General features: G+C 46.5%; 1 protein-coding gene across 1 annotated transcript in view; it reads left to right on the forward strand.

Moving 5' to 3' along the window:
- The window catches only part of pepd (peptidase D), a 179,579-nt gene that overhangs the window by 70,544 nt on the left and 94,595 nt on the right, over positions 1 to 14,440 (forward strand). Inside the window, exons 8-9 of the mRNA XM_073070487.1 lie at positions 5,096 to 5,171; positions 11,421 to 11,467. Of these exons, the coding sequence (XP_072926588.1) occupies positions 5,096 to 5,171; positions 11,421 to 11,467 (123 nt within the window). The remainder of the gene's footprint in view (positions 1 to 5,095; positions 5,172 to 11,420; positions 11,468 to 14,440) is intronic.

Below are 14,440 nucleotides of genomic sequence, written 5' to 3' on the forward strand. Positions count from 1 at the left end.
TTGTTGGACACTTCTGTCCAGTTCCCAGGAGTCAATGCTCCTTGTTGGACACTTCTGTCCAGTTCCCAGGAGTCAGTGCTCCTTGTTGGACACATCTCCCCAGTTCCCAGGAGTCAGTGCTCCTTGTTGGACACTTCTGTCCAGTTCCCAGGAGTCAGTGCTCCTTGTTGGACACTTCTGTCCAGTTCCCAGGAGTCAATGTTCCTTGTTGGACACTTCTCCCCAGTTCCCAGGAGTCAGTGCTCCTTGTTGGACACATCTCCCCAGTTCCCAGGAGTCAATGCTCCTTGTTGGACACTTCTGTCCAGTTCCCAGGAGTCAGTGCTCCTTGTTGGATACATCTTCCCAGTTCCCAGGAGTCAATGCTCCTTGTTGGACACTTCTCCCCAGTTCCCAGGAGTCAGTGCTCCTTGTTGGACACTTCTCCCCAGTTCCCAGGAGTCAGTGCTCCTTGTTGGACACTTCTCCCCAGTTCCCAGGAGTCAGTGCTCCTTGTTGGACACATCTCCCCAGTTCCCAGGAGTCAGTGCTCCTTGTTGGACACATCTTCCCAGTTCCCAGGAGTCAATGCTCCTTGTTGGTCACATCTTCCCAGTTCCCAGGAGTCAATGCTCCTTGTTGGACACTTCTCCCCAGTTCCCAGGAGTCAGTGCTCCTTGTTGGACACTTCTGTCCAGTTCCCAGGAGTCAGTGCTCCTTGTTGGACACATCTTCCCAGTTCCCAGGAGTCAATGCTCCTTGTTGGACACTTCTGTCCAGTTCCCAGGAGTCAATGCTCCTTGTTGGACACTTCTCCCCAGTTCCCAGGAGTCAGTGCTCCTTGTTGGACACATCTTCCCAGTTCCCAGGAGTCAATGCTCCTTGTTGGACACATCTTCCCAGTTCCCAGGAGTCAGTGCTCCTTGTTGGACACATCTTCCCAGTTCCCAGGAGTCAGTGTTCCTTGTTGGACACATCTTCCCAGTTCCCAGGAGTCAATGCTCCTTGTTGGACACTTCTCCCCAGTTCCCAGGAGTCAATGCTCCTTGTTGGACACTTCTGTCCAGTTCCCAGGAGTCAGTGCTCCTTGTTGGACACTTCTGTCCAGTTCCCAGGAGTCAATGCTCCTTGTTGGACACTTCTGTCCAGTTCCCAGGAGTCTGTTCCTGGCACCTATGCTTCATGAAAAGGTGCAGAGGAGGTAACTAAAAATGCTCTAAGAAGGGAAACGATGAAATATGAGGGCAGACTAACCAATAATATAAAGCAGGAAAGCAGGATACCAGAAGTTTTTTCAGTTATATAAAGAGTAACAGGGAGGTGAGGGTTGATATTGGACCACTGAAAAATGATGCTGCTGAGGTAGTAATGGGGGACAAAGAAATAGCAGATGAACTTAATAGATAGTTTGCAGCAGTCTTCACTGTGCAAGACACTAGCAGTGTGTCAGAGGTCTGTGAGTGTCAGGGAGCAGGAGTGAGTGCCATTGCTATTACAAAGGAAAACGTGCTAGACAAACTCAAAGGTCTTAAGGTGGATAAGTCACCTGGATCAGAACACCTGGATCTGTTGGAGTTTTCGAGGATGTAACCAGGAAGTTAGACGGGGGAGATCCAGTGGATGTAGTGTAACTCGATTTTCAGAAGACATTTGATAAGGTCCCACATAGAAGATTGGTGGGTAAAATCAAAGCTCAGGGCATCGGGGGGGAAGGCATTGACATGGATAGAAAACTGGTTGGCAGATAGAAAGCAAAGGGTAGCGGTGAATGGGTGTTTCTCGGAATGGTAGGTGGCGACTAGTGGGGTGCCACAGGGCTGGGTATTGGGACCACAGCTGTTTACCATTTACGTTAACGATTTGGATGAAGGCATAGAAAATAACATCAGCAAATTTGCTGATGATACTAAGCTGGGTGGCAGTGTGACATGTGATGAGGATGTTAGGAGAATTCAGGGTGACTTGGATAGGCTGGGTGAGTGGGCAGATACTTGGCAGATGGCGTTTAATGTGAATAAGTGTGAGGTTATCCACTTTGAGAGTAAGAACAGGAAGGCAGATTATTATCTGAATGGTGTAGAGTTGGGTAAGGGAGAAATACAAAGATCTCGGAGTCCTTGTTCATCAATCATTGAAGGTGAATGAGCAAGTGCAGCAGGCAGTGAAGAAGGCTAATGGAATGTTGGCCTTTATTACAAAGGGAATTGAGTACAAGAGCAAGGAAATCCTCTTGCAGTTATACAGAGCCCTGGTGAGACCACACCTGGAGTATTGTGTACAGTTTTGGTCTCCAGGGTTAAGGAAGGACATCCTGGCTGTAGAGGAAGTGCAGCGTAGATTCACGAGGTTAATTCCTGGGATGTCTGGACTGTCTTACGCAGAGAGGTTAGAGAGACTGGGCTTGTACACGCTGGAATTAAGGAGATTGAGAGGGAATCTGATTGAAACATATAAGATTATTAAGGGATTGGACAAGATAGAGGCAGGAAATACGTTCCAGATGCTGGGAGAGTCCAGTACCAAAGGGCATGGTTTGAGAATAAGGGGTAGGTCATTTAGGACAGAGTTAAGGAAAACCTTCTTCTCCCAGAGAGTTGTGGGGGTCTGGAATGCACTGCCTCGGAAGGTAGTGGAGGCCAGTTCTCTGGATGCTTTCAAGAAGGAGCTAGATAGGTATCTTATGGATAGGGGAATCAAGGGATATGGGGACAAGACAGGAACCGGGTATTGATAGTAGTTGATCAGCCATGATCTCAAAATGGCGGTGCAGGCTCGAAGGGCCGAATGGTCTACTTCTGCACCTATTGTCTATCAGAAGGCGTTTGTTAAGGTTCCATTCATGAAGCTGCTTCAGATAAAACGCTATGGTGTTACAGGAAAGATACTGGGTTGGATAGCAAAATGGCTGATAGGCAGGAGGCAGTGAGTGGGAATAAAATGGGCCTTTTCTAGTTGGCTGCTGGTGACGAGCGGTGTTCCTCAGGGGTCAGTATTGGGAACGCTCCTTTTCACGCTGTCAATGATTTAGATAGTGGCTTTGTGGCAAAGTTTGCAGAAGATACAAAGATAGGTGGAGGGGTAGGTAGTGCTAAGGAAGCAATGCGATTTCAACAGGACAGACAAATTGGAAGAATGGGCAAAAAAGTGGCAGATGGAACACAGTGTTGGGAAATGTATGATAATGCATTTTGGTGGAAGGAACAATAGTGTGGGCTATTACCCAATTTGGGAGGAGGTTCAAACGTCAGAGATGCAGAGGGACATAGGAGTCCTTGTGCAAAACTCCCAGAAGGTTAATTTACAGTTTGAATCTGTGATAAAGAAGGCAAATACTATGTTAGCATTTATTTCAAGGGCAATAGAATATAAAAGAAGGAGGTAATGCCAAAGCTTTATAAGACACTAGTCAGGCCACACTTGAAGTAATGTCAACAGTTTTGGGCCCCGTATATCAGATGAGATGTGTTGTTATTGGAGAGATTCATGATCTCTGGAATGAAGAGGTTAACCTATAAGACTGCTCCTTTCAATGAATGCTGCCCGACCTGCTGAGTTCATCCAGCTTGTTTGTACGTGTTTATCTAGCCACAGCATCTGCAGTGTACTTTGTGTAACCTATAAGCGTTCGGCAGCTTTGGGCCTGTACTCAGTCAAATTTAGAAGAATGTGTGGAGATCTCATTGAAACCTATCAAATGTTGAAAGGTCTAGATAGGGTGGATGTGGAGAGGATGTTTCCTGTGGTGGGGGTGTCCAGAACTAGAGGGCACAGCCACAAAATTAGGGGGTGATCTTTTAGAATGGATGTAAGGCAGAATTTTTCAGAGAGTACTGAATCTGTGGAATTCTCTGCCACAGGTTGTGGTGGAGGCCAACTCTGTGCATATATTTAAGATGGAAGTTGATCATTTCCTGATGGGTCAGGGCATCAAAGGACGTGGTGAGAAGGCAGGTGTATGGGGTTGAGTGGGATCTGGGATCAGCCATGATGGAATGACAGGGCAGACTCGATGTGTTGAATGGCCTAATTCTGCTCCTATGTCTTATGATCTTATGACCATGACCACTACTGTGCCTCGTCATACCATCACTCTCCCCGAAGCATTGCCGCACTACCTTCCAGGTCGTGGGATCTCACTGTAGATCCCATCTGCCCAGTCCGCCAGAGCTGACTGCACGTGCTAGGACAGACTTGTCCCTATCTCACTGTAGATCCCATCCGCCCAGTCCGCCAGAGCTGACTGCACGTGCTAGGACAGACTTGTCCCTATCTCACTGTAGATCCCATCCGCCCAGTCCGCTGGAGCTGACTGCACGTGCTAGGACAGGCTTGTCCCTATCTCACTGTAGTAACACCTGCACTTCAGCCTTCACATAGTGTCTAGCATTACCAGTGAATGTGTGAAGGCTGAATGCCAGTGTTGGCTGATGGTCACTTGGCGAGAGACAGGAAGAGTGTTGAAAAGCTGACAGGCTTGCTTGTGGGAATGGGTGTGTGAGGAATTTGAGTGTTAGTGTTGAGAGCTGTGGTTCCCTTTGTCTACACTGTGGGTGTCTGTGTGAGCTAGTTGTGAATTGTTACACTCCCATTCCCAGACTCCTCGGGTTGATCCTTGTACTTGGGGTGGCCATGCATTCTCATCCTGTTAATTTACCACCCTCCCTCAGTGTGAACGTTTGGGGCAGTACTGATTCATTTTCCTGCAGACATTTAAAACAAAACAATAGAATTTATGAAAAACATAATAAATACATAATATAAAAAATAAAAGATTTAAAGTAAAGACTGACAATGTGTAAAAGATGACAAATTGTGCAAATACAATTAATATTGAGTTCGTGAGTTTAAAGTGCTTGAAACTGAGTCTATAGGTTCTGGAGTCAGTTGAGTGGTGAGGTGAGAGGAGTGATCCACACTGGTTCAGGAGTCTGGTTGTGGGGTAATAACTGTTCCTGAACCTGGTGCTGTGGGACCTGAGGCGGCTCCTGTGTTACCTGCCTGATAGTAGCAGTGAGAAGAGGGTCTGGTCCGAGTGGTCGTGTGTGCTGGCGAGCTGTGATATCACATGGTGACTGTTGTCTTTCTCTCCTCTGCCCCCACCCCCATACCCCTGAAGCCGTGTGATAAAGACGGACATGGAACTGGAGCTCCTGCGTTACACCAACCGCATCTCCAGCGAGGCCCACAAAGAGGTGAGTGTCCAAAAATCTCCCAATGTATCTGTGAATGTTCGAGTCATAGGGCACTACAGCACAGAAACAGTTTTAATAACCACCTCGTCCATACTGACGTGATCTTCAAAGTCCCGTGGACCAGCATCTTGATCATCGCCCTCCATGTACCTATACAGTCGGCCCTCCTTATCCACGGGTTCCGCATGTGTGGATTCAACCAACCGTGGATCTGGAAAACCCGGAAGCTGAGCATTGTTCGCCTGGCATCTCATTCGTTCGCTCCTTGTGTTGTGAGCGAGAGGAAGGAATTTAAGGCTAGTAAGGGATGGCTGGCTAGCTATATAAAGCACTACAGCCTCAAGAACTTAAAGATCGCGGGACAATCGGGATTGGCTGATGCCGAGGCAGCATCAGCGTTCCCAGAAGAGCTACGATGGTTGCGTCTGTACTGAACATGTACAGACTTTTTTCTTGTCATTATTCCCTAAACAATACAGTATAACAACTATTTACATAGCATTTACGTTGTATTAGGTATTATAAGTAATCTAGAGATGATTTAAAGTATGCGGGAGGATGTGTGTAGGTTATATGCAAATACTACGCCATTTTATTTAAGGGACTTGAGCATCCAAGTTTTTTGGTATCCATGGGTGGTCCCGGAACCAATCCCCTGCAGATAAGGAGGGCCAACTGTATAAACTTCTCTTAAATGTTGAAATTGAGCCTGTATCCACCACTTCTGCTGGCAGCTTGTTCCACACCCACACCACCTTCTGAGTAAAGAAATTTCCTCTCTTATTCCCTTTCACCCTAAACCTGTGACCTGTATTTACCCCTCATAATTTTTGATCTACCATCAAGTCTCTAATTATCAGATCTTCCTTCATTCTGTGCAGTGCCTGCACTTGGAGATTAGAAGAAAGGGTGGGGGATCTCATTGAAATCTATTGAATATCGAAAGGCCTAGATAGAGTGGATGTGGAGAGGATGTTTCCCATACTGGTGGAGTCTAGGACCAGAGGACACAGCCTCAGAATAGGAGATCCCTTTAGAAGAGATGAGGAGGGATTTCTAACGGCAGAGGTTGGTGAATCCTTGGGATTCATTACTACAGATGGCTGTGGAGGCCAAGTCATTGGGTATTTTTAAAGCAGAGTCATTGTTACTAAGCACAGAAGAAGGCCATTTGGCCCATCTGGTCCATGTCTAACTATTATTCTCCATACATCCACTGACCTGCACTGGGTTCATAGCTCTCCATACCCCTCCTACCCACGTACCTATCCAAATTTCTCTCAAATGTTGAAATCACCACTTCCACTGGCAACTTGTTCCACACTCACACCACCCTCACTGACTGAAATCCCCCTAAACTCTTCACCTTTCACCCTTAACCCATAACCTCTAGTCTGAGTCTCACCCAGCCTCAGTGGAAAGAGCCCACTTGCATTTACCAAAGAGACAGAAGTTGATAGGTTGTTGATAGAAACGGCAGCAAAGGTTAGGACAGGGTTCCCGTGCTGGGGTCTACGGACCCCTTGGTTAACGGTAGAGGTCCATGGCATTAAAACGGGAACTGCTGGGTTACGAGGAGATTGGGGATAAAATATCTGCCACGATTGACTGGAAGTAAAGACTTAATGGGCCAAGTGGCCTAATTGTGCTCCTGTGTCTAAGGTGTTGTTGTACACGGAGTCTGATAACAGTGGGATGGAAACTGTCTTCCAGCTTGCTGGTAGGTGCTTTCAGGCTTCATATTTTCTGCACAGTGGAAGAGGGAGATGAACGTCAGGAATGAGTGGGGTCTTTGGTTCTGCTGACTGCTTTACTGAGGCAGTCCGTGAGACGAGGTTGGTTCCCGTGATGTGCTGAGCTGAATCTGCCCATCCAAGAGATAATCATAGCAGGGTACAGACGATGTTGGGCTGGCCTTTTAGTCAATATTATGCTTCTCTCCATTTTCTGTCATCCACGTGCCACTAAGCTGGGTTCGCAGTGTACAATTATTACAGCCCGAAACAGCGACTGGTTATTCCCTTCCATAGAAGCTGGCTGACCTGCAGAGTTCCTCCAGCACTTAGTGTGTGTTGCTCTGGATTTCCAGCATCTGTGAATCTTAACTTTACATTTTTGAGATAAGTTGAGTTATGAAACTTGTTGGGCATTTGTAAATTATTTAGGCCGTGGATTCAGGAGGAAAATGCGGTTCACCTTCATAGAGTAAGCAGTTTTCTCCCTCTGGTGGGGTTGTGGGAGTTGTCACTGACTGCCTGTTGACAATGAGTGGCAGAGTTCTCAGCTGAAATCATTCATCATGGCTGTCAAGTGCGGAGCTGACACACCAGCTGTGCTGTCTGACAATATGTGTGGACCCAGAGGAACAGCGTCGTGTGTGGGGGAGAGTAGTTCACCATCTGTAGAATCAGGCAGTGTCTGCTGCGTCCAACACTTGGAGCCGATGAGATGTATTAAATGTGCTGTGTGCACCACGGTCACAGTTTAACCATTGGCAGAATCTAACTTAGTCCTTTCAAACTGCACATTCCTGGTTATTGTTCAAACAAACCTACGACTTTATTCTTTGTTATCAACCAGGTTTTTTATTCCTTGGAAGGCAGGAAAATGGGTGTGGTTGGCTGTGATGTTATAGAAACACTTAAAACGGGAGGCATAGATCAGGTGGATGATAAATCTTTTCCGTAGGGTACGGGAGCCCAAAACTAGGGGGCACGGGTTTAGGGTGAGGGGGAAAGATTTGAAAGGGATCTGTGGGACAGCTTTTCACACAAAGTATAAGGAACGAGCTGCCGGAGGAAGTGGTTGATGCAGGTGCAGCAGTATCATTTAAGAAACGCTTGAAGGTACATCGAGAAAAGAGGCCTGGGGGTGCAGGAGCTGAATACAGGAAACAGGAGACGGTGCCTCGACTATCACTAATGGCCCCCACCATCTGGGACATACCATCTCATCAGAGTGAGTGGTACAGGAGCCTGAAGACAAACACTCGACGTTTCAGGAACGGCTTGTTCCCATTCCTGAATGGTCCATGAACACTACCCCATTATTCCTCCTTTGTACTCTTCTGCTGCCACAAAATGTCAAATTTCACAAAACAACTAATTTTGTCGGTGATGATGAGCCTGATTGTGAGCTGTGTGGACACCGTGGTCGCAGACTGGATGGACTGTTCAGCCTGTGTGCTGTAGTGCCCTATGATTGCAGGACATCACCTTTTTGTGTGACGCCCCCACCCTGGCCCATTTCCCAGAAGCAGCCTTCAGGGAACAGGTTCCAGATGTCCAGAACACAGAACAGTACAGCATCATCCAGGGTTTTTGTCCCATGGTGTTGTGTCGACCTTTTGACCTATTCTAAGATCAATCTTAACCCTTCAGTCCCTCTTAGTCCCCCGTTTGTCTATCATCCCTGTGCCCAAGAGTCTCTTAAATGCCCCTAACATATCTGCCTCTATGACACTTATAGATACATGAAAAGAAAAAGATTGGTCAAGACAAATGTAGGTCCTTTACAGTCAGAAACAGGTGAATTGATCATAGGGAACAAAGACATGGCAGACCAATTGAATAACTACTTTGGTTCTGTCTTCACTAAGGAGGACATAAATAATCTTCCGGAAATAGTAAGGGACCGAGGGTCTAGTGAGATGGAGGAACTGAGGGAAATACATGTTAGTAGAGAAGTGGTGTTAGGTAAATTGAAGGGATTAAAGGCAGATAAATCCCCAGGGCCAGATGGTCTGCATCCCAGAGTGCTTAAGGAAGTAGCCCAAGAAATAGTGGATGCATTAGTGATAATTTTTCAAAACTCCTTAGATTCTGGATTAGTTCCTGAGGATTGGAGGGTGGCTAATGTAACCCCACTTTTTAAAAAAGGAGGGAGAGAGAAACCGGGGAATTATAGACTGGTTAGTCTGACATCGGTGGTGGGGAAAATGCTAGAGTCGGTTATCAAAGATGTGATAACAGCACATTTGGAAAGAGGTGAAATCATCGGACAAAGTCAGCGTGGATTTGTGAGAGGAAAATCATGTCTGACGAATCTTATAGAATTTTTTGAAGATGTAACTAGTAGAGTGGATGGGGAGAGCCAGTGGATGTGGTATATTTAGATTTTCAAAAGGCTTTTGACCAGGCCCCACACAGGAGATTAGTGTGCAAACTTAAAGAACACGGTATTGGGGGTATGATATTGATGTGGATAGAGAATTGGTTGGCAGACAGGAAGCAGAGAGTGGAAGTAAACGGGACCTTTTCAGAATGGCTGGCAGTGACTGGTGGGGTACCGCAAGGCTCAGTGCTGGGACCCCAGTTGTTTACAATATATATTAATGATTTAGACGAGGCAATTAAATGCAGCATCTCCAAGTTTGCGGATGACACGAAGCTGGGCGGCGGTGTTAGCTGTGAGGAGGATGCTAAGAGGATGCAGGGTGACTTGGATAGGTTAGGTGAGTGGGCAAATTCATGGCAGATGCAATTTAATGTGGATAAATGTGAGGTTATCCACTTTGGTTGCAAGAACAGGAAAACAGATTATTATCTGAACGGTGGCCAATTAGGAAAAGGGGAGATGCAACGAGACCTGGGTGTCATTGTACACCAGTCATTGAAGTTGGGCATGCAGGTACAGCAGACGGTGAAAAAGGCAAATGGTATGTTGGCATTCATAGCAAAAGGATTTGAGTACAGGAGCAGGGAGGTTCTACTGCAGTTGTACAAGGCCTTGGTGAGACCGCACCTAGAATATTGTGTGCAGTTTTGGTCCCCTAATCTGAGAAAAGACATTCTTGCCATAGAGGGAGTACAGAAAAGGCTCACCAGATTGATTCCTGGGATGGCAGGACTTTCATATGAAGGAAGACTGGATCGACTAGGCTTATACTCACTGGAATTTAGAAGATTGAGGGGGGATCTTATTGAAACGTATAAAATTCTAAAGGGATTGGACAGGCTAGATGCAGGAAGATTGTTTCCGATGTTGGGGAAGTCCAGAACGAGGGGTCACAGTTTAAGGATAACGGGGAAGCCTTTTAGGACCGAAATGAGGAAAAACTTCTTCACACAGAGAGTGGTGAATCTGTGGAATTCTCTGCCGCAGGAAACAGTTGAGGCCAGTTCATTGGCTATATTTAAGAGGAAGTTAGATATGGCCCTTGTGGCTAAAGGGATCGGGGGTATGGAGAGAAAGCAGGTACAGGGTTCTGAGTTGGATGATCAGCCATGATCATACTGAATGGCGGTGCAGGCTCGAAGGGCCGAATGGCCTACTCCTGCACCTATTTTCTATGTTTCTACACCCCGGCAGGGTCACACCGCTCTCCCTAACGTGTCTGCCCCTGCAGCCACCCCGGCAGGGTCACACCGCTCTCTGTGTATAAAACAACTGCCTCTAGACTTCCAATCACTTTAAAAATGTGCGCACTCTTCGTAGCCATTTTCACCCTGGGGGGGGAAGTCTCTGGCTGTAAAATGTGCGCACTCTTCGTAGCCATTTTCACCCTGGGGGGGAAAGTCTCTGGCTGTAAAATGTGCGCACTCTTCGTAGCCATTTTCACCCTGGGGGGGGAAGTCTCTGGCTGTAAAATCGACCTGTGCCTCTTGTTTTGATGAAGGGGACTCTCCCCTCCCTCCATAGATGCTGTCCAACCTGCTGGTTTCCTCCAGCAATTTGTGTGTTACTCTGGATTTGTAGCATCTACAGACTCTCTTGTGTTTCTGATCAGTTGCCTCTTATCACCTTGTACCTCAGCTATGTCTTTGAGATTGTTGAATGTGGATTGTGATCTTTGTCTTGGGGAGCGATTAAACGGAGCGGGAGCGGGTCCCACTTACCCAGACGAGGAGCTCAGACATTCATTGTATGGCTGAGCTCTGCATGCTGAAGGTGTTTCTGCCTTTCACCTTGCTCTCTGATCTTCCTCCATGCAGAGTTAGCATTTGCACTTGCGAGTCTTTGCAAAGTGATTTATTGCTGGCAGAGCACCTTGGGGTTTCTGAGAGCTTGAGAGAGAGTGAATCCCGCGTGCTTGAACTGAAAGGAAGTTTATTGATATCTCTGGCCACTGGTGTTTGTGGTGATTGACAGGAGCTGTTCGGAAACCTCTCACAACCACTGAAGTAAGCACAAAGAGAGACTCTGGTAATCCTGACTCTGTTAAAGTCTTTATCTTTGATACAGAGCTGCTGTGAAATCCTCCGGGAACACTGATTTACACTTGCTTTATTTTCTCCCTCCATCTCCCAGGTGATGAAGGCGGTGCGTGTGGGGATGAAAGAATACGAACTGGAAAGGTCAGAGCGTCTCACTTCTGTTTTCAGCTTATTCAGTCATCTTCATGTGACTGGTTACAACTCCGAGGAAACATCTTTATGCTAATGTCATCTAGTTTATTATTTTATTTATTTATTTGGAGATAAAGCGCGGAACCATCCCTTTCGGCCTTATGAGCCGCACTGCCCAGCAACCCACTTATTTAACCCTAACCTAATCACTTGACAGTTTATAATGACCAATTGACCTACTAACTGGTATGTCTTAGGACTGTGGGAGGAAACCCATACAGTCACTGGGAGAACATACGAATTCCTTATGGCAGATACAGACTATGAACTCGAGGAAGTGCCCTCCCTGAGCTTAATAGCATTGTGCTAACCCCCACACTACCGTCACACCCACCTAGTCTGTTGCTAGTTGGGAACCCATTACTCAAGTCTATCTCCAATTTACTTATTTCTTAAACTGCTGATTGCAAGTTCTGAAATTGCTGTCAGTAATGATTAGCTGATGCACAGATTTTGAAATGCGATGTGGCAGTGAGAAAGAGCTGCAGTACAGATTTTGTCAGACATAGGATTTGTTTCTTAGATTCAGAATTATTTATCACATGTACATCGAAACGTACAGTGAACTACATTATTTGCGTTAACAGCCATCGTGACCCACTGTCCACAATGTTCAGCAGAATAACACTACAGCAACAAAACAACAACAGGGAAACAAGCCCCTTTCTTTCTCAGAGAGAGAGAGAGAGAGAGAGAGAGAGAGAGAGAGACACACACACACACACACACACACACACACACACACACACACACACACACACACACACACACACACACACACACACACACACACACACACACACACACAGTGATGAAGGCGGTACACGTGCGGATGAAAGAATATGGACTGGATACAGGGATCTAACAAGCCCCTGTTACCCAACAACAACACACCACATTTCCGTCTCTTTATTCAGAGATACATGACGATAACAAACCCACACTGGATTACCATCTCTTTATTCAGCGACAGAGGACAGTAACAAACCCACACTGGATTACCATCTCTTTATTCAGCGACAGAGGACAGTAACAAACCCACACCGGATTCCCATCTCTTTATTCAGCGACAGAGGACAGTAACAAACCCACACCGGATTCCCATCTCTTTACTCAGCGACAGAGGACAGTAACAAACCCACACCGGATTCCCATCTCTTTACTCAGCGACAGAGGGCAGTAACAAACCCACACTGGATTCCCATCTCTTTACTCAGCGACAGAGGACAGTAACAAACCCACACCGGATTCCCATCTCTTTACTCAGCGACAGAGGGCAGTAACAAACCCACACTGGATTCCCATCTCTTTACTCAGCGACAGAGGACAGTAACAAACCCACACTGGATTCACATCTCTTTATTCAGCGACAGAGGACAGTAACAAACCCACACCGGATTCCCATCTCTTTACTCAGCGACAGAGGACAGTAACAAACCCACACCGGATTCCCATCTCTTTACTCAGCGACAGAGGGCAGTAACAAACCCACACTGGATTCCCATCTCTTTACTCAGCGACAGAGGACAGTAACAAACCCACACTGGATTCCCATCTCTTTATTCAGCGACAGAGGACAGTAACAAACCCACACTGGATTCCCATCTCTTTATTCAGCGACAGAGGACAGTAACAAACCCACACTGGATTCCCATCTCTTTATTCAGCGACAGAGGACAGTAACAAACCCACACTGGATTCCCATCTCTTTATTCAGCGACAGAGGACAGTAACAAACCCACACCGGATTCCCATCTCTTTACTCAGCGACAGAGGACAGTAACAAACCCACACTGGATTCCCATCTCTTTATTCAGCGACAGAGGACAGTAACAAACCCACACTGGATTCCCATCTCTTTATTCAGCGACAGAGGACAGTAACAAACCCACACTGGATTCCCATCTCTTTATTCAGCGACAGAGGACAGTAACAAACCCACACTGGATTCCCATCTCTTTATTCAGCGACAGAGGACAGTAACAAACCCACACCGGATTCCCATCTCTTTACTCAGCGACAGAGGACAGTAACAAACCCACACTGGATTCCGATAGCTTTATTCAGAGATAGAGAACAGTAACAAACCCTTGTGGTTTGGCAAGCCTATGTTGGACTTATTTAAAGATACAGGGCAATAATAACCCCTGCAGCCTGCACTATTACACCCCTGTGACCAATTAATCTAGTAAACTGTGCATCTTTGTAATGTGGGAGGAAAATGCGGCACCCGGAGGAAACCATCCCTGCAGGCTGTGGCAGTATTTGAACCCGAATCAGAATCACGTTTATTGTCACTGATGTGTGTCATGAAATTTGTTGTTTTGCAGTGGCAGAATAGTGCAGGACATTATAAAAATGTTCTAAGTATAATAAGAACTTAAACAAAATGAGGGAAGAAAATAGTGGAGTCAAGTTCATGGGTGGATTCTCCATTAAGAAATCTGATGGTGGAGGGGAAGAAGCTGTTCCTGAATCACGGAGTGTGTGTCTTCGGGCTCCTGTACGTCCTCCTCGATGGTAGTGATGAGAAGAGGGCGTGTCCTGGGTGATGGGGGTCCTTAATGATGGATGCTGCCTACTGGCTAGGAAGGAGGTACAGCAGCTTTGGGACTTTCACTGCCGGGTGTAGGAACAATTATTACCCTTCGGCAATCAGACTCCTGAACCAGAGGATAAATTCAGTCACCGCCAACACTGAAATTTCCCACAGCCCAGTGACTCTCTTTCCAGGGCTCTTCATCTCATGTTCTTTATTTATTTCTTACTTTTTTTTTCCGTGTTTGCACAGTTTGGTGCCTTTTGCACACTGGTTGTCCACCCTGTTGGTGCCGTCTTTCATCGATTCTATTACGGTTATGAGATTTATCGAATATGCCCACATGAAAATGAATCTCAGGGTAATATATGGACTCTGAGGCA

The sequence above is a fragment of the Hemitrygon akajei genome, chromosome 17 (genome assembly GCF_048418815.1).
Source record: "Hemitrygon akajei chromosome 17, sHemAka1.3, whole genome shotgun sequence".
NCBI lineage: Eukaryota > Metazoa > Chordata > Chondrichthyes > Myliobatiformes > Dasyatidae > Hemitrygon > Hemitrygon akajei.